General features: G+C 37.0%; 1 protein-coding gene across 1 annotated transcript; it reads right to left on the bottom strand.

The window, feature by feature from the left end:
- Positions 1–196: 196 nt before the first annotated feature.
- Positions 197–19,270, bottom strand: LOC116262360 (uncharacterized). The gene is made up of 21 exons (XM_031641658.2): positions 19,008–19,270; positions 18,541–18,719; positions 17,831–18,001; positions 17,559–17,669; positions 17,387–17,464; positions 15,606–15,799; positions 15,475–15,535; positions 10,405–10,479; positions 8,446–8,523; positions 8,044–8,106; positions 7,868–7,951; positions 7,569–7,750; positions 7,426–7,465; positions 7,188–7,331; positions 6,019–6,138; positions 5,721–5,939; positions 5,291–5,467; positions 3,876–4,560; positions 2,181–2,371; positions 1,947–2,079; positions 197–670 (listed from the first exon to the last, which is right to left on the bottom strand). Exons 1-21 carry the CDS (start codon positions 19,150–19,152, stop codon positions 513–515), a joined length of 3,288 nt encoding a protein of 1,095 aa, XP_031497518.1. The 5' UTR covers positions 19,153–19,270; the 3' UTR covers positions 197–512.
- Positions 19,271–20,896: the final 1,626 nt, after the last annotated feature.

The raw sequence follows: 20,896 nt of genomic DNA, 5'->3' as shown, positions 1-20,896 counted from the left end.
TAAAATTTTGAAGCATAAATCTCATTTTTAAGGCCGGCGGAAAGTAACTCCGAATAAAATTTTCCCTGAACCACATAATTTACCTTTCATAAATTTTCAATAATGAAATTAGGTTTATTAAACGTTAGTCTATGAATATATAGTCATGTCTTGTTGACCATGGGGAAAATTTTGCCCCGGCTTATCCTTTCAGTCAGACACTAGAAACACGCGTCCTTTATCAGTAATTTTTTTAACTTATCACCATACAAACTACGTTGAAACAAATGCCTCTTCAATCACCTCCAAGCATCCAAGCCCACCTCAAATCTCTGCAAGTATGCCTTCTTGTCGTCGACAACCAGAAAGTATAGATGTAAATCTCGGCAAACAAAAGGTTTTTGAAGCTAAACTTGCATGATGCAGAAAACGCCCGGCAAAAGTCAAGTCTTGAAGATAACGGCGAATACAAGTACAGCAGACATACAAATAAATGAAAATTTACAGAGACCGTTTCACAAAATAAGAAATTCTCAACAAGCAGCATTTAAGAATGCTGCAGCATCGGGAAAGCTGCTGATGAATCTAGATGCCAGCTCGGGATTAAGGAACTTAGCATCTAAAAGGGCGTGATGATGTCTTTGGATAAAGGATATTACAAGCTGTTGCTGATCAATTTTGTCCAAGTCACCTGCAGTGCATCATAGCGGGAGTACATCACGATCACAAAAAATATTAGATATAGCGAGATTAACAGTAGCAAGACGTGCAAAGGAAACTTCATATTCCATATACCTACATGAGTTGTAAAATTCTTCACTCAAAAAAGGTAAAGAAACTTCTCAAAGCAGACTTGTTTCCAGAGCCATTACATGACGAAATATAATTCTCAAGGTCAATCATAGCGGATGTAGATCACGATTCCTCTACAAAGTTTGGACAGCTAGACAATATACTACCAGGAAATGCCCCAAAAAGATCATTCTCTATGCAGACATGGCTCTCTGAAAATTGAAATTCCTCAAGCACACAAAGAAACTTGTCACAACCAACTGCTTTCTAGACTATTACACGAGGAAAGACCATTCCACAATATATAGGATGTTCCTAAGAACCAAGGATTCCTAGAAGAGCAAAGACTCCAGCAACTCAAGATTCATAAATCTTGAAACCAACCTTTCAGGGACCAGAAACTGAACCAAAAAGAACAAACCCTTTCAAAGAAAAAGGAAAAAGGACTGCAAACAGAAGCCAAGTTCTAAAAAAAAGGGGCATGCACAATGTTTCTTTTTCCATCTCCGGCATTTACCACTGAAAATATGATTACTTTTTTAGATTAATGTGACATTATTATGCATGTATGCATGTGTCTATCCACTATTTTGAGTTCCCAGAGGATACTGGAGAACTTGCACTAGAAAGAAACCTACAAGAGATTTACAAAGGAAAAAAAGTTCAGTTGATTTCAGCTGTCAAATGCAGTTCCAGACTTCCAGGAAGAGAGTAACCATCTCAAAGAAAAAGTCACCACCCTCTCCTGCCTTGTCAAAGCAAATATGATAAAGAGTACCAAGGCACAGAATACTTCCTAGATGGAGCATGTATCAAGAGAAGCTGCTTCAGGCCCATATTATGTCCAGCTAGAAAGAATTATGGAACTCATGAAACAGGCTTGGAAGCCTAATATGAACAAACACCGAGCTTGACTTGCATAGACTGCACATACAATATCATAGAACTCATAATGTAAGAATCTTATTATTTTAGCTTTGGAAAAGTCAACGAGCCAGCTTTACCTATTACTTTCAGCTGGTGAGACTGTTAGTAATGTCTGAATTTCCCAGACAGCACAGAGATTGGTGACGTGAAGAAAAAGGCACCAAGCTAGGATGGTAATGAGTAGCACCGTAGAAGCAACATAAAATAACATATTTCCACTGGAACATAAAATACCATATATCACTCACCCAACTCGATTTCTTGGGTTTGATCTTCCACATCACCCTCGTCTATGGTAGTTACATCAACATTTCCTGAAGTTGCTTGTTCATATCTCTCCAAGAACTCTTCCTCTGTTTCTTCATCACCATCATTAGAATCCTAAGAAAAAAGTGAAACAACGTAAGGCCCTGGGAAATATTAAGAATTTAACAGAGACAACATTATGCAATCACAAATCTTGACGTAGTGACTTGTAAAACCTCATCTGTGTCAGTTTCTTCATCTTCCTCAGTCACATCATCCATACCAATGTCACTTTCACCATTATTATCCTCAACTTCTTTTAAATAAATAAGGGTTTCTGTCAGAGATGCAAAGCATTTTCCTACAATCCCAGCATCTTGTTCTGATGAGGACATCCGTCTCTCAAGAAATTGCATCAAGGTCAAACCTGCACATAAAGTCAACATGTAAATGTCAGCAAATATAGAAGATTGCATTCTTATGGCCTTTGGCTTCTATGCTGACATAGCTTCCCGCACCCACAAAACCTTTCATCCATTTTCATTTTCACGTACTGCTAAAACTTGAGAGGTACAAACTAAAAGCCTCAAAACTTTAAAACAGAAATTGCAGAAGACTGAAAGAGCATGCAAAGAAGAGCAGGGAGCTAAGGGGTTTTCTAATGCATACTGACAGAAAAGAAAACCGCCTTATTTCATCAGCGATACACAGAAAGGCAGATAGAAATTGTTATGGAATATATCACTTCAGTTATACCAAACTATATGTGCTTTGACTGTACAAATAAATTGGTGTTTTTTCTGAGAGGTCAAACTAATGCACACATTTATCAAAGCACAGTCACATACACCCAAACAAAAGCAATCCTATAGAAAAACAAACGGTTAAACTGAGGAAACAAATTAAAACTATATCTAAGAGAAATTTTGAAATGCACACTTAAATTTTTTAAAAAATGCAATTTTCTGGAGAGTCACAATTCCCAAAATTTATAAGACCTTTGTTTTTTTATTCTTTAAGAATTTAGATCGTTAATCATTTTTGTGGGGGTTTACTTATATGTAATATCTTAAGGCAATAAAGAGTCAAACTAAAACCACTACGAATTCTTTATTTACATTTAGTTGTCATATCTTTGCAATAAATGGAACATTTTAGGTAGAAGCAAATAACTGAGAACACCATGTGATTTTAAACATATAGCAATTACCTGAATGCTCAAATTTTAGAAAATCACCTAGGCCAACAGGCCAAATCACCCACCTCTATTAATTAGCTTAAAGGCTGAGAAAAGGAAAGGATATGAAGCAGCAAACGGATAAGATTCAAACACTCCAGTAGTTAGCTACAGTTTTATAGTTTGGAACTTCGAATACATTTTCTAACATAATTTTGTGTTTTAGCTTATCAGGTAACCAACTATAGTTTTAAGCATCTTAATCAGTTTTATAATAATAAAACTAAGTAGTTATAGCTTGTACAGCCAGAATAGCATTTTCTTGTATTAGATTTGTGAATCATAGTAAATTTAATGCCAATCTTAAATCCTGGATTTTTTCATAAATTAAATTAACCTATTTTAATACTGTTTCCAGTTAATGAAAATTAATATTTACATAGTTGATGTTTCAAGAGCCAGAAAATTTTGTTACCGGTAAATTTTGATGACAATCTGGAGCAAGCTGTCAACTGGGTAGCAACTGAAATGCAACCAAACTTTTTTGGTCTATCGATTAAAGCCAACAGCAGTGATCAAACATCGTAAGTTGCAGTTAAGGGTGCTGATAAGAAGGATCATGCACTTGCAAGATGGAGTTGGACAAGAAGTCTAGAAAAAAAGAGCGGAAGGAAAGGAGCATCATCAAAGAAAAAATTTTGCATATCAACCCTAATTTGGACACCCAAAACCCAGAAAAGTTCAGGAAGCTCACCAGCTAACTTGATCTCAGACCTAGATGACAGACTTGGTTCAAATGACCTGGAAGAGATACATGCCATCCCTGATGCCCAAATCATACATCCATTTTCCACATCCTTTTCCAATATTCTCTCAACATAATCAGGATCAGATATATAACATGCCCCAATAAGTAGCAAAAGAGGTTTCCACAAAGCAAAGGGTTTATGCTGAATGCCCTTGAAATGTGAAAAAGATGCATGGGTAAAGCTGAAAATAAGTGCTTTTTTCACATCTTCAATTTGGAGTGATAAGCTTGGCAAGTGCAGCAACATATGTGCACAGGAGCATGCTCTCCATGTCGCAGATGGATATGCTGAAATGGCGTTAGCAAGGAAAGCTCCAATGCCTTCTATTATAGAACATGGAGGAACAGGTGGTGAAGGTGGAGGTGGAGGCATTCTCACCAAAAATGATTTCAACTCATACTTCTTAACAATGACAATGACTTCCTCAATAGCAGCAAAGACAGCCATATCCTCCATTTCCTCCCAAGCGTCCCACTCTGCTATCAGCTGTGACCATATCACTAGCAGCTCTTCAATTCTCAAATGAAATAACTGAGACTTGTCTATAATAAGCTTCATCAGAGTGCCAAGTATTGAAGAAACTGCATCTAAGCATGACGATGGTGGAAGGGAAATGTCAATCTCTCTGTTCTGAAAGCAACATGAAATGGACAGATCAAGAAAAAGAAAATCCCAAATAGTTTTCAAATGCAAAATCAAAATTTGCAGTCTTAATTCCTGAATTATTAGTTTATAACTTTCAATAATAAATAGTACATCCCTATACAGTCTCCTAGTTCTGTGAACGATGGGCTTTATCCATCCGCTGCCTCGGACATGGACCTATAGCCTGAAGGTCATCCTTAAAGAAGGATGTAGACATGGCTTCAAAGACCCTCTGACTGCCTGCTTGAACAATGCTATCGCAAGAGTTCATGAGGGTCTTTTCCAACCATCACTTCATCAGTTCCCGAGAAGAATTGCAAAGAGACTATCCCATACATCAAATACCATTGGAAATCCAAATCCGGTTTACCACACATCCTGATTTCCTTAAAATGTTCATAAGACCTTGTATTGACAATTGATATGGACCTTTGCTAGTTTGGTTCCCTCTTTTCACAGCTACAAGACTGATATAATGCCATCGACTCGTCAAAATATCTTCTCAAGCAACATAAAGCTAGTTATATGCAAGAAACGACTCAAATTGTACTGGGGTTTTGGTAACAAGAATAACCAGAGACTTTCATGGTCAAATCAGTTATTGTTTCTTTGGAATCTATTACTTAGGGCATAGTTCTCAACATCAGCTTAACTTTGACTGCAATTAGCAGCATAGTATCTGGTTGAATCAAGAATGCATTGCAAAGAAACTCACAGATGCTTGTACAGGTGACAGCCAAACTTTTTGTAGTAAACAAGCCAACGCTCCAACCACGGTAGCTGTACCAGTCTTCCAATCATGGGCAGTTTCATTTGAATCTTCCTCTTCAGGAACTGAATCAACCCAAGTACGACTAGTTGCTGCTAAAGCAGCAAATGCTGGTTCAACAACCTGCACAAAGTTCCAAGTTGTCATAAAAAGCAATGCTCAGATGGAAAAACCACAGCACTATAATTTTTTTTCTGAAGAAATGGAGATTTATCAAATATTCTTGGACAAACAGAAAGTAAGCTCATTAGTTTCATATGAAATTCAACCATTTGAAATCCAAGAGCAAATTTTTAAGAGGAAAAAAGTCAGATATAACTTAGGGTACTTGTATGAGAGGAACCGATAATAAACAATAAACATTACAGAAAGGTACCTGTGGCCATGGTTCTGGACTAGGTGGCACGTGCTTTGGAATAGCATCAGATATTGCTGACACTAGCATAGGTATATGACATGTAATCTTATCATCGCCTAAAGTCACTACAGTCATCAAAAGATGGAACATAAGAGAGGCTATGTTTTCATCATCTTCATTCACCCCGCCAACCAATATTTTCAGAAGCGGCAACCATTCAGGTGGCTCATAATCATTCTGCAAGCAAGAACCTAAAAGATGTAAAATCAAAAATAAATGTAAGTAAACAGGAAGATGGAAATGAGACCAGCAATACCTCAAGTAATTCTCCAATAGCAGCAGCAGCAGACGTACGGACTGGATAGCAATTTATATCATCTTCATCAGGCATCACCATCGCCTTGAGAAGCACATTATATATATCTGCATTCATTTGCTGAACAAAGCAACAAAGGCAGGAAGCATAAAAAAAAGATCCACAAATAAATGTTTTCCCACATTTCATTAACTTCACAATTTGTGTAATCAAGTTGCAAGCACATGCGAACATAGGCATTTGACCAAAATAAGCAAACATATATTGCCACCTGCTTAAAATAATTTGATAAGCAACCACAATGTTTTCTTAGTGTGTCAACTTAAAACAATACTGCCGAACTCATTAATACAAGACATAAGCCACAGAAGTGACAATTCCTCGAAACAAGGATCTGCTGTTTAATATCACTTTATAATTAATAATATAATAAAATTTCAACACAGCATTCATCTTGCTCATATGATAAAAGTATTGATCAATCCAAGTCATTAACTCATTCCTTAATTGGATTGTTCATTAAACCTTTATGTATCTGTCAAGGAATTAATAATCTTAACAAGGACAAATACTGAGAAACTTCATCTTGATAGGTGCAGAAAGAAAGTATTACACGCTGATATAAACTGCATTAGCTGCTTTTCTTCTGCTTTTTCCGCCCTCAAACAGATCCCTCATTATTATCTTTACCTTTTTCACTTATCCTACAGCATAACTTAAATACAAATACCCTAATTAATAATATACACACACTTTAACATGGCACAATTTCATAAGCTTATATGATAAAACTTCATCAATCAAAGTCACTAAATCATTCTTTGGTTGGATTATTGATTAAGTCTTTGCTTATAGATCAAGCTATTGAGGAAATGATGATTCTAACAAGAACAAGGGCTGAACAAACTTAACCTGGATGGTGCAGAAAGAAAAGGATGAAATGCTGGCATAAACAGCATACAAAACTTTTCTTCTCTATTTCCTGCCGTCACACAAATCCTTCTTAATTTATCTTGATTTTTCTCCCATACCACTTTTTTTTTCACAAACACTCGCTATTTCACAAGAAGAAAGGAGATGGGTTTTACCACCTGCCACCAAAAAAAAAAAAAGAAGGAAAGAACACCCAGAGGTTCTCCTATTGCACAGTTCATAAAAAGTCAACTCACCTGAGGTAAGTAGGATGCAAGTTCTCCAAGAAGCCAATTTGCAGTAGCAAGCAAATAAGGTGAACAAGATGCAGATGAATATAGTGGCATCACATTATTTTGAACCAATTTTCCTGTGTAGTCTGGATTTTTCTCTTTCAGAAACTGCAAACCAAAGAAAAAGAAACCAATGGACCAGATAACGTTAAAAATAGTAACCAACGAAGATCAGCAGTGGGGGTTATACAAGACAACGCACATCTTGAAGACCTCCATATGCCATCAGAACACCATAATACCTGCAGTTCGTGTTTAAAAAGTGTTTGTAATAGATAAACAAAGAAAGCAGGTCAGCTTCCATAAAGTCTATTTTCTAGAACATGTAACTCCATTAATACTCACTCACTAATGCCCGTTGAAGCGGTCATGGCATCTAAGGGAATGGAATACTTTGACAAAAATGGCATTACCAGTGAATCCCCAATCAAGCAAAAACCTTCCTTTCCTTTAATATGCTTGGCACCTTTTTTACGCTTTCCAGAAATTGCGGGACTTGCATTGCGCGTGTTTGACAGAGGGGGGCCCTGCAGATTCATAAGGTGACACATTTATATATGTATCAGGCTTCTTCTTTCCTTACCTGAATCTGGGAGAGCAGATTGTGATAAAAATAGACATATCAAAAGACAATGAAATAGCACCTTTGACTTTGCCATAACACCCAGTAAATTTATTGCACTTTTTCTTGCAGTAAAAAGCTCTTCCCTCCATCCAGAACATTCGCCCTAAAAACAGTATGTATGAAACAGCTAACAGATACGGCAACAGCATGAAGAGAACAGGGGAGTGAAAATTACTGGAAAGCAATATCACATACAAGTTCTGATGGAAGATTCTTTCTTATATACTCTTCTGGATCCTCCTCCCACTCGGATACATCCTTTACAAGAGATTAAATTAGCTATACATGTAACAAAATTCAGTAACAAGTAACAACATACATCATGCAGTTCTGTTTTAAAATGTTAATATATAATTTTGATATTTTTTGTGCAGTACAAGAATCTAGAACTAAAGCCTCAAAGAAAAATAATAGTGTTGCCATTTGCCAACCATACTGACTAACTACATATTGCAGAACTTGGAGAAAAGGGAGAGGAATGACTAAATTTAAAAGCCAATCAGAAACAGACTAAAGCTTCTTTACCAAACTGACCAGTAAGAAGGCAAGAAGATCCTCTCAGTAGGGGGGAAAAAAAAAGCAAACCAAATAACCAACCTTGTTATTCATCACCAAAGCAGGAAATATTGCTGACTCCAGAAGCGACAGAAAATATGGTGAAACTATTCTCCATCCCTGAAAGTGAGATTGAAAAGCAAACATTATTAAGATATATAAAAAGAAATTGGTGGTAGGCCAGAAAGAGGGCAAAGGGATGAAAAGACCTAGTTCACTTCAACCAAGTCATCAAACATCCATAAAGGACATGAAATAATCACTCGACTAACACAAATGTCACCCTCCATGACTGTGCCAAGCCAAAATCACTATGATGTACTACATCAGAAGTAAAATCATTCAAGACATGACTAGATGACCAGGCATCACATCAAATAAGCCACTGCCTTTAACAAATTTGAGTAGGATCAATGCACTAGCTTGCAATAAAAGGAGAAAGATAATATTGACAAGGAAAAAACAAGAAGTTCAAGTAAAGGCTGATTGACAGCTGAACATGAAAATCAAATGAAAGAGACGAGTCTGGCAATCAACCATGGACCACTTTTAATATCATAAACACACTAATCCCATTCCCAAAAGACAGAATGTCACAATGGCGGGGCTTGACACCTTTTTCCATTTTTCAAACAACAGTCACGCATGGCTTATGGGGAAAATGATACATACATGAAAATAGCAAAGGTAAAAGGAAAAGTTCCTGTCCTAGGAGAATATTGCCACAAACAACATGAAAGGCTCATTTTGCACTGTTGCCCTGTATAGAACCTTTCACATACATCAAGTGTCACTGGGTCACATTAGTGCCAATGTGCCCTTTTGGTGGGAAAAAAAAAACTTCACTTTCAGAGTGGGAATATGTGTGATGTGTGTATGCATGTTGGAGTGTGTTATGAGAGAGAAAAAGAGAGATAATAAAAGTGATATGTTCCTTTTGCAGATAATAGTACAATGAAAGTAATTTTTCACCAGTTAAGGAAAATGGATGGACAGAGTAAAACGGGTGCCCCATACTAACAACCAATAAGATTAACAATGATCAAATGAAAGGATGAAAACATCACGATATCTTTGAAAGTATTACACAATAATGAGGTACAATAAAATGATAAAAAGGCAATGATAATCTGAACATATCTTCAAAATCAAGTTCTGATGATACTTATCGCAATAATACCATAATATTTCCCTTTTTGTTAATTAAAAAATATTTTTAATGCATTTTACACCCATTTTTGTTCATTCTAAAAACTATTTTGAAGTAATGCTTCAGCAAGAAAATTACTGGAGATTCCATAGAACTCTTAATCTAGTATCTTTTTCTATTGCTCTTCTATCTTCTAAATTTTTTGAATTCCCCAGATTTCCTAGAGAAAAAAAAAAATTCCAGAAAAAAATACAAGAGAAAACCCTGCTGAGACAAAACCAAGAATAATATTTGTTACCATGATTTTAAGTGAAAGACCATTATAGATATGATGAAGAAAATAACTAGAGAGAGATTTCACCATGTATCCTGTGCAATATATCAACATTTGCAAGAGTAAAGAGAAGATCACAACTGAAAACTTTTGACAGTAGCATATGTTAACCAGGATGTGGAACACACTCTTATAGCCCTATTCAGCAGAGGGGTGTGTGCGCAAGTGTGTATGTGTACATAAATATTTCATTTTGAGACTGAATTTTCAAGTCTCCTTCCTCTCTAGGATCTACAAATCCTAAGGTGGACATAGATACATACATATATATAGAAAGGAGTAAAATCAATTCCATCTTGAACTGGATATTCAAGTCTCTTTCCCTCACCAGGGTCCACCAATCCTAGGTGGAAAGGATGATTTTTAAAAAAAATAATAATAAAAAAGCAGGAAGCGAGAGTTATCAGAGAGGAAAAAGAAAAGATTGGGGCTGCAGTAGATACAATATTTCTGATTACTCAGCAAAAATATTTTACAGCTGCACAAGATCCTTGGAGCAAGAAAAGATGTAACGTACCGGTCCTGTTTCAAGAACATGTGATATGACATCAAATGCTAGTGACATGACACGCTCGGGAAGAAAATCCAGCTTCTGCATGCATCACACATAAACAACTTATCCCCAACTCAATTGGATTTCAAAAGCGCAAAATGTAAGCAATTGAAGCACGTTTATATTTGAAACGGAAAAAGAGAAATCCATCCCAGAAATAGCCATCTAGACTTTACAGCCTCTTTTGCTCATCAATGTTATGCAGCAGTGAGGCTACCCTAAAAGGGGAATATCAAATATACCTGGTCAGAAGTGTCTTTCAGAATGCAAATTACAAAAGAAATGTCAAAAATTTCCTTTGATTATCTCAAACTTCAAAAATACTTGAACTGGAGAGGGGACCCTAACAACAAGAGCAATGTGAATTGTGAATAGTACATAATGACAGAAAGTGTATGAAATAGCACACCATTATATGTTTCAGTTGACTGAATAGTTTGCAAGAGTGGCACTCAGACACCACAAACAAGACAACAACATAACAAAGCCTCCTATAAGCACTGCCACCTAAAAAGAAAATCTTAGGAATTTAACTTTAGCATGATGACGACTAACAATATCATACATTCATACTTTAAGTTTAGCACAGGGCGCTTGAGTTTGAGGAACCTTACAATCATCTGCCTACCATCAATACGTACGCATTATCAGTGATTTATACGCTTTGTTCTTGCAAGTCACGAATTTTTTCAAATGTGCAGCAAAATCAGCATACTGTCTATGATACACGGGTACGCCTGTGAAGGCGAAGTACCCGTCCGGTACCGGTACGGCTACGGGCTTGGGCACGCCGATGGTGCGGCGTTGCCCGCAACGCACCAGAGGCCGTATCCGTCCATTTTTTGACACGGTCAACTTTGACCTAGTCTAAATCCGTCATTTTTTATTTTTAACGATTATTTGATTTTAACTTTTAAAACCATTCTAACGTTAAACAAAAACAAACGAAACCCTTAATCCGTCCTTCGTTCGTCTGTTCTTACCTTACCTCTCACCGAGCGACGGCGACGGCAACGGCGACAGCAGCGGCAGCGGCGACTAGCGACGGCAGCGGCGACTGCGACGGCGACAGCAGCGGCGACCGCCGATAGCAGATGGAGGTGACTGTGACGATATTTTTTTTCCTTTTTTCATTTTTCTTTTCGTTTTCATCGTCTCCACCCCTGCCTTCGCCGTCGTCGCTGTCGGCCAACGGCGACGACGGCCACCCCTTTTCCAGAACCAGCCAGTCTTCCTCTCCTACTGCTCGAAACCCTCACAGTAGTCGCCTCTCTCACCTTTCGATCGACCTTCTCTGTCTTTGTGTCTCCCTGTTTGCTTATGCAATACGTGTCATAAGTCATGCCTCTTTTCTTTTCTCCTGCCAATTTTAGAACTGTAAAGCTCAACCAGAGCCTACTCTTTTGTCTTTGTCATTGCGTGCTTCCTTCTTTTATTATCTTTGTTGTCACTTTTATTATCCTTGTCATTTTTGTGTCTGATGTTCTTCTCTGAACTTGAAGATGACATTATGCAAAATACAACAGAATAATGCTAGTTCTTTAAATTTAATGTTTTCATACAACTTTTGTGTGTGGATTTCTTGTATGCTCTTGGAGGCATAATCTTCAAAGTATGGCAATTGGCAGCATATATGCTCATTCTTTATGTTTGGTTGCTTCGATTGGTTACGTGTTGCAGGCTTGCAGCTCTTTTGCTAGGCTCTTTTCAGACGTAAGTTGTAACTTGTAATGGCTGATAAAGGGAAAGAAATGATGCCTACTGCAAGTGGGAATGCAGAAAGCAGCAGTAGTAGTGTTAATACCGCTGCAGTAGAGAAGGATAATCCATCTCAGTCACTTTGGCGCTATGTGAAGAAAGTAGGAAAAGGACCAGGTGGTGGTGGGAATGTAATGTTTTCTTGCAAATTTTGTGATATGATGTTCACGGGCTCTTATACACGTTGCAAGGCACATTTGTTGCATATTTCAGGCGTTGGAATTAGACCATGCCCAAAAGTTACCAACGAGGAGATTAAGATATTCAAAAAAGAACAGGATGCAGCTGAGACGAAGAAATCTTCATCCAAGTCAAGTGTGTTTGTTCCTCTTTACTTCAAAGAAAAGAAAAACATTAGCACAAGCATTCAATAATATAGGAAGGGCAGAGATGGATAGAAGGATTGGAAGGTTCTTTTTTGCAAGTTCACTTCCTTTTAATGTAGCCAGAAGTCCTTATTGGAAAGATGTTGTTACAGGCATTGTCACAAAAGACGTTAACGGATATAATACGGCGAGGAAAAAAATGGGTATAATACGGCGAGGAAAAAAATCTCGGGAATAAAACGGGAAAAAGACGGCAAATTTTGAAAAAATAAATAAAAAATCCTAACAATTATATAAAAAAAAATAAATGAGAAATTAAAAAAACATTAGAAAATAACTAGATAAGCAACAAATTTTAGGTACACCTTGAAACAATTTGTCAACTTAAAAATGCAAATAAATAAAGTTAATAAACTCTTCCCCTGCAACGTGAACTCCAGCAATAGGCGGGAAAAGGGGAAAATAAAAAGAGAAAAAGAGAACGAAGGAGAGGTTGGCGGGAAAGCCCCTTTTTCTTTTAAAAGGACGTTTTTGCCATTAAAAGGAGCGTCCAAGTTTAAAAAAAACAATTCGTTTACAAATATTACACGCGTATCTTTCAAAAGACGTTTTTGCCATTAAAAGGAGCGTCCAAGTTAAAAAAAACCAATTCTTTTACAAATATTACACGCGTGCCATTTTTTTAAAAAAACTCACTGTGTATCTTTAAAAAAACGTGAAAGATGCGTATAAAACGCGTTTTATACGCGTCTTTTATTTGTAAACGTTTTTTTTTTAAAAAAAACACGTCTTATTCCCGTTTTATACGGTAAAGACATTTTTAACGTATAATACGCGTTTTTTGTGACAATGCTTACAGGTTTGGCTAATTGCAGTTTGAGTGGTTATGTACCCCCAAGTTCAGAGAAGTTGACAACAATAATTCTTGCAGAAGAGAAGGCAAACATTGAAAAATTATTAGAGAAGAAGAAATTTTCATGGAAACAATATGGAGTATCCATTGTTTCTGATGGGTGGACTGATATACAAAGGCGGCCCCTGATAAATTTTATTGCTTATTCGCTTGATGGACCAATCATCTTGAAAGGTGTTGATGCATCTGGGGAGTATAAAGATGTTGAGTATTTGAAAGGGTTATTTATAGAAGTCATCAAAGAAGTGGGTGAAGATAACGTTGTGCAAATTATTACTGATAATGCTCCAGTTTGCCAACGAGCAGGAATGAATTTGGCAAGTGATCCCAAGTACAGTCACATATTCTGGACTCCTTGTGTGGCACACAGTATAAATCTAGCACTTAAAAGTATTTGCAACCCATCAAAAGATGATCCAAATGCCGGTTTCTTGTGTTCATGGATTGAGGAGCTTGAGCATGATGTCAGAAACATCAGAAATTTTGTTGTAAACCACAACAATGCTCTTTCTATATTTAATAGGCATTCTGATTTGAAATTGTTGAAGGTAGCAGAGACTCGTTTTGCATCCATTATTGTAATGATAAAAAGAATAAAGCAGGTGAAATGATTGGGAGTTTTATCGGAATGATGACATTGTGAAGGCTCAAGAAATTAAAAAATGCATTTTAGAAGATGAATGGTGGGATAAAGTTACATATTTTCTGCAGTTTACAGAGCCTATTTGGCAGATGCTGAGAGAAGTTGATAAAGAAGAGCTCATGCTTCATAAAGTTTATGATATGTGGGATAACTTGATTGAGAAAATTCAAAACATCATTTTTAGACATGAGAAGAAGAATGTTGCACTTGATGATTCTGAGTTTTTCAATCATGTGCATAGAATTTTGGTAAGAAGATGGAACAAAAGCAATAACCCTTTGCATTGTATGGCACACTCCTTAAATCCCAAATATTATGGACAAACATGGTTGGCAGGAGGTATTGGTCGTGTTCCTCCTAATCGAGATCCAGAAATATCAAAAATAGGGAGATATGTTTGGGAAGACTATATTTTGATTCTCATCGGTTGAAGATAATAAATAATGAGTTAGCGAGCTTCTCTGGTGGAAGAAATGATTCAATACAAGCTGCAATGGCAAGAGATTAAGAAGATCCTGTTAATTGGTGGTTATGTTTTGGAGCATCAACACCAAATCTCCAACATCTTGCATTGAAGTTATTATCTCAACCTGCAACCTCTTCATGTTGTGAAAGAAATTGGAGCACTTATTCTCAAATTCACAACATCAACTCATCAAGAGAAACAAGCTAACTAGTAAGCGAGCAGAAGATTTATTTTATGTCCACTCCAACCTACGCTTACTTTCACGTACTTCAAATGATTACAGGTATTTCTTTCTTTTTTTATCTCTGATATGTATACATATGTATATTATGTTGGTTGTTTAATTAAAGTTAATATTAACTTAAATCATATTTTGATTTTGTTGCAACTTGCAGTTCAGGATAATCCAAGTATTGGGATGTTAATCCAAAGGACATTGACGTAGAACTTGAAGGAGAACATGAATTGCATGCCCTTAATATGGATCTTACAGAACCTGTTGTTCCTTCTAATCTTGATGATGCATCTGAGGAGTGAGGAGAATGAAAATCAACAAAGCTGATGTATTTTGAATGTTAATTTTGAGACTGAGGATAATGAGAATCAAGAGTCAAGACTGATAAATTTTGGATTATGATTTATGAATATGACAATATGTTATTCTGTTTGTGATTTTTGATATATATATGTGCGAATATGTTATTCTTTTTGAAATTTTTTGACATATATATGTGTGTGTACGGCCATACCCCCGTACCCAAGTTTTTTAAAAAGGGTCCGTACCTGTACCCGTACCAATACCCATGTGACATAGCATACCGTACATGTTTTCTTCCAAAGGCATATTCAAGCGGCAGTTCAATGATAAAATAACCAAAAACATGGCTAAATCATTGACGACAAAGAAAAAAGGAAACAAGAGACTTACATGAACATGGGGGCTGTGCTTGACCAGATTGAGAGCAGAGGTAAGAATTTCAGGCATCAACCTGGAACAAGGATATTCAATTAAAATGAAGCACAAAAAAGGGATAAGGAAAAGACCAGAAATTTAACTACCTGTCGGTTTGTTTACGATGCCGAGTAACAAGAGCACAGAAAATCAGCAAGCACCTCTTTCCAATCTTCATCCTCAACAAAAAGCTTTCTTGAGAAGACTCTGTTTCTAGATTCAGTGAACCAAGAAGACGAAAGAAATCTTGGCACCACAAGTGCAAAGTAGGACCCAAAGCAGATGGCATGTACGACCTCACCTACACAACTAACGAACCAATATCATTTCTCTAGAACACATCACAACTATGCAAGTAAACTGTAAAAGTAAAAGCCCAGGATTATTTCTAAATAAAAAATGAGATCCAATCCAAGTCCAACTAAGCACCTTTGTGAATGTCTTCCAAAGAAGCCTTGCATGATCTATCTCCCTAGAAGGTTGTTCCTCTAGTTGAGCTAAAATGTGCATATTTTTCTCTTATAAATGTCAAATACCTTTGCTATTTGGAGTACATCAAATTACGCATGTTCCTTTTCAATTCAAGGAAACTGAAGATGGCAGCAACATAGCCCCAAGGGGGTTCGCCCAGTAGGTTAGCCCTTGGGCTTTGGCTGTTCGGAAAGCAGTTAGAAGTTAGAACTCATATCCCCTAAGTGCCACCCTTTGTGCAAGCCTACTCAGGCATAGACTCTGGGTCAAGGGCCATGTGATTTTATGACACCAAGAGTGGTTTTAAGTTTTTAACTTTTAATGACACCAGGAGTGACTAACTTTCATGCTCCAGGGGGTGAATTCCTGATAACTGTAAAGGAGCGGGTAAAAGAAAAGCAACACTGGGATATGCACTGTCCTTCATGATTAATATTTAATACTTAATAGCATAAGATACCAGAAGAGAACAAATCCTGAATTTGTTTTCTTGTATAGACAACAATAGAAACAACTATGCATTGAGCATTTGTATTTAGCGGCTTGCCACACATGGCGACTAAACTATGTGGCACATTGGTGACAGTTACGATCATGCCCACATGGAAGAATCAAAACTGAGCTGCACAGCAGCAATTACATGCATGAAATGATCCATCTCTACAACCACAATGATTCAGCTATTAGTCATGTCTTGGTAAAGAAAGTTCCACTTTTCTTCTGTTGTGCAAACTCTGGACTAAGTAGCTTTTGGCTCCACAGACTCACTATATCACCATCATGTTTCAACCATAAAATTAAGCTAATGGGATGAACAGGAGAACAACTAGTAGAATAATAGTAATTAACGAGTTATAGAACTTGATACGCGCCAGGATCCTCTAGATTAACTGAGATAATCAAAAGCTGATATCTCAGAAGAAGCTTTTAGGTTAAAGGAATCAATTTTCCAAGTCATGTTGCACATTTTGCACCAGGGTATGCTAAGAGATAATCATTTTTACCTGCTGGCAGTTCCATACAAACCGGCAACTTTGTTCCCAAGGTGAAGACAGTAATTTCCTTATTTTCAAACATTTAGTTAGGAGGACAGCAATACTACTTTTGTCTGCCATAAAATTGTAAAATTGTTGAACAAGCATAATTTGGTTGTATATATAGAACCACATTCTCCAAGAAAAGACGAAACAAGTGGTGGTTCCATTCTTCTATATCTTACTATCTATTTGTTCTCAAGCTACAATCATTATGATAAGCATGTTCACTGTTTCCAGTTCTTCAAATCTTGTTCAAGGTTAGAAGATAATAATAATATCAAGCCGACAAAATATCTTGAAAGTTGAAACCATCAAGTAAAAAATAAAACAAAAACAAAAAACTAAACTAGTTCTAAAAAGTAATACTAATATCAACTTACGGCAAGATAAATACATTTGCAGAGTATAAGAAGAACTCTCGTTGTTTCCACATTTTTCCCATCCTCATGCAAGAGCACCTGTATCATGAGTCCAAGGCAGAAAAAAATGACACCATGTCCCTCTCCTTGCCAATGATAGTGAAGTCTAATAGGGTGTTGGTAAGATCACAACCTTCTCAGTAGCGTTATGGAAAATAGCCTGTAGAGGTACGATAATTTCTTTCGCAATTAAATTCAACTGCTGCGGAACTGACTCCCTTGCAAGTTCAGGATTTAAAAAATACTGAAAAGTAGACAATTAAATGAGTAAGATTTTCTTAGTCGTTAATGGGCAGGAAAAATGGCCACCCCCTTAACATAGCCTTCAAATACAAGAAACCACCACTTCGGTAAATTTTACATTCCATGTGACAGCACAAGCACATAAAAAAGCAGACCATGTACCTTAAAAGGTTTGATGGTGGCCTGAAGAATCGCAAGAGCATTTATGGTCTTCCATGGAAGGCTTAAAGAATTACTCATAAAGCTACTATTTTGGATCGCAGATCTCAAATCTGGCACAAGTTCAGGCCACGAGTTTTCCTTCACAAAGTCAGCAATAAGGACGACCCGATACTGTCAACAAAATAATCAGATAGGAAAGAAACTAATTAGTGGTTCCATCTTAAGGATCATAGCAGTGTAGAAAACAAATAGGAAACAGAACAGAAGGGACTAAATGATAAAAATCTTTAGTACAGACTACCCACATGAATATAAATATATTTTTATCCATTTCAAAATTTGAAGCTGCACATCACATGCACTCAAACAGTGTACCACAATTACCAATAAAAAAGGATAGTTTCAACTAAATAATGCAAATATTTTGCAAACGAAATATTTGAAATCAATTCCTAATGGGTGCTTCGCATTGATCACCCTATTGGTGATTTCCTCCTCTCCTTATTCCTCATTTCCTCTTCGACATCAGAGTGCAATCCTTCTCCTCCTGTTCTGTGCTCGCTTCCTCTTCACCTTCCCAATCCTTTTGCTCCTTCATCTCCTCCCTTTGTTTTCTCGTACATTCCCCCTCAGCTAACACAATGCCAGACCGCAAAGGCCAAACAGAGAAGCAGAAGAGGATATCATAGAAGAGAATACAAGCAACATACAGCATCAACCAATACTCGAAGAATCTCCGTTTCAGCTTGAAGTAACGTCTGCACAAGTTGATTCCTGAACTCGCCACGGAAATTTGCAAAAGAATATTGCAGTCTTCCACCATCAACCTTGCTAATGAAGTTCTTTAGGTAGGTAGCAGCAGCAAGCTTCCTCCCTCGATCATATTCTCCTAAAGCATAAGAGAAATTTACAAGTCAATTAATTTCTAAAAAAAAAAATCGCAGATCTCACCTATCTAAACAAACCCTGACCAAATAACACTAGCTAATTCGATTGAATTCAGCATCACAAACCACGATCTCTTTTCACCCAAGGTAAACAAATCCGAAAATATATTACAAGCAAGGACAAACCCAAAAATAAACAATTGATGATAAAGGTTCGGGCGAGGGGGGGGGATGAGAGGAAGAACATGGAGGAGAGGTTGGAGATAAAGGACGAGAAGAAGAAGCAATACCTCTGATGATGGCGATAAGGGAGAAAGGGAAAGCCGTGAGCATGGAGAGCTCATCGAGGGCTCGCGTGGCGGATCGAATTAGGGCTTCGTCCGGCGAAAGCGTATCGTTGAGATGATGAGATACCTGAGGAACGAGGGTTTCCATCTCTCCGACTCCTCTCCAAGTCTCTTCCTTCCTGCTCGCCCTTCCGAGTAGGGGAATGCTGGATTGGCGGGAGAAGGACAGAGAAGGGGCAAGAGAGAGACAGAGAGAGAGAGAGAGTGACGCGGCGGGAGGGAAGAGCGGGAAAATTGTTTATATCGCGACAATCGATGTAGGGCTGGATATTTTTCCTGGAAAATATCGCCGTTATTCTATCAGCAAAATAACTTTTTATCTCTAAATATTAAAATTCAATTTAAATTCATTTTAAGACTGAAAAAAAAAAGTATTACTTGTATTAGGTTGTGAGATACGTCTCGTGTTCTGATGTGGCGTAATTGATTACTTGAGTTGTGGTGAAAAAACAACCTCACGTGAAATTCAGCAAGTATTTCAAATAACTTCTAGCAGCATGTCTAACGCTTTTGTCAATTTATAATGTAACTTTAATTTAATTCCTAATCATTTTTTTGTTTTATATCTGAATCATCTTCAGCCTTGAACACGTTTGATTTAAATTGCTTTGATAATTGCCTCAAATGCATTAAATTTTAAATACTGCGTTGTGTTTCACTTGAAGAGGCGATCTAGGGTCTATTAGTTTGTAAAAGAAAAAGAACATAATGTACTTCAATGTGATATGAGTGAACCTGAGGCCCCTATCGGGCAGCCACAAGCAAAACTAAGGATGTGTTTAGGAATAAATATTGTATCTTGAATATCGTGTATCCTTGTATTTATTTAGTAAAATATATATTTTAAAATACTTATTCCTAATAAAATGCTGAAGCCTCCCCTACCATTGGCTACTTTAGGGCTTGCTTAGGGATATGATAGGGGCCTCAGTTGTATTTATTTATTTATTAAAAAAAAAACATGCAATCGTTATATATTTTTTATATGGTAGTTCCAACAAAATTTGCACGAGAAAGACTTGCATCCTCCTTATTACCAAATTATATGCGTTTACATGAACACGTGAAGGCGGCCAGAATCAACGATGAGGCAACTTATACAAATAAAAGTAAGAACCCGATGACATAGCATTTCCAGATATCCACTGGAGCATGCTTTGTGTAGCGATTTATACCTTTCACGAGCATCCTTTTGTATTAGCTCATTGTCTTTCTGGATTTGCCCACTTTAGCTAGTAAAGTTTTTCATCTCCTCCACAATCCTCAATCATACGCCACCTTTTTTGTTTGCTTAGTAACCGAATGTTTTTTTTTTTTCCTACATTTGATATTACATCCAAAGGAATTTGATCATAAGTAAGGTCTTCTATATAGGTAGTAATATGCTCTACGTAGGGCGGAGTCAGGATTTTTTTTCAGAAGCGAGCCAAACAATTAAACTTTTAATCCGAGTGGAGCCAAACTGAACCCGAATCCAAAAAATACATATGCAACTAAAAAATTTCAATTCTTTGGGTCAGTTTTTGAACTTATCCTAAGTAAAGGTATATAGTCAGCGAATCAGATTGGTGAGATTTGAAGCTGCTAATGGGTAGAATTTGGTATGACAGCTATGAGATTTTTGTCCATTTTGGCAGCATCCCATTCAATTGCTTCCTTTGTTTTCATCTGAATCATTATGTTGTCGTTTGATAACAATGACATTTTATGAGTTTCTCATGAATCTGGACAAAAATTAAGATAGATTCATAGAACATTGTATTTCATGAACGTAGCCTAATTTTTAAGACAAATTCACAGGACACTCACAAAATGCCTCTGCTGCCAAACGA

The sequence above is a fragment of the Nymphaea colorata genome, chromosome 10 (genome assembly GCF_008831285.2).
Source record: "Nymphaea colorata isolate Beijing-Zhang1983 chromosome 10, ASM883128v2, whole genome shotgun sequence".
Taxonomy (NCBI): Eukaryota; Viridiplantae; Streptophyta; class Magnoliopsida; order Nymphaeales; family Nymphaeaceae; genus Nymphaea; species Nymphaea colorata.
The sequence above is the reverse complement of the archived record's forward strand: the minus strand, read 5'-3'. Positions and strand labels throughout refer to the sequence as shown.

Excerpts from the sequence above, each read along its gene's own strand:
- LOC116262360 (XM_031641658.2), bottom strand. The coding sequence starts at position 19,152 with ATGGAAACCCTCGTTCCTCAGGTATCTCATCATCTCAACGATACGCTT. Across the intron at positions 8,524-10,404 it reads ATGTTCTTGAAACAGGACCG|GGATGGAGAATAGTTTCACC; the intron begins GTACGTTACATC and ends TCTCACTTTCAG. Across the intron at positions 2,372-3,875 it reads GTCTGAGATCAAGTTAGCTG|GTTTGACCTTGATGCAATTT; the intron begins GTGAGCTTCCTG and ends CTTTATGTGCAG.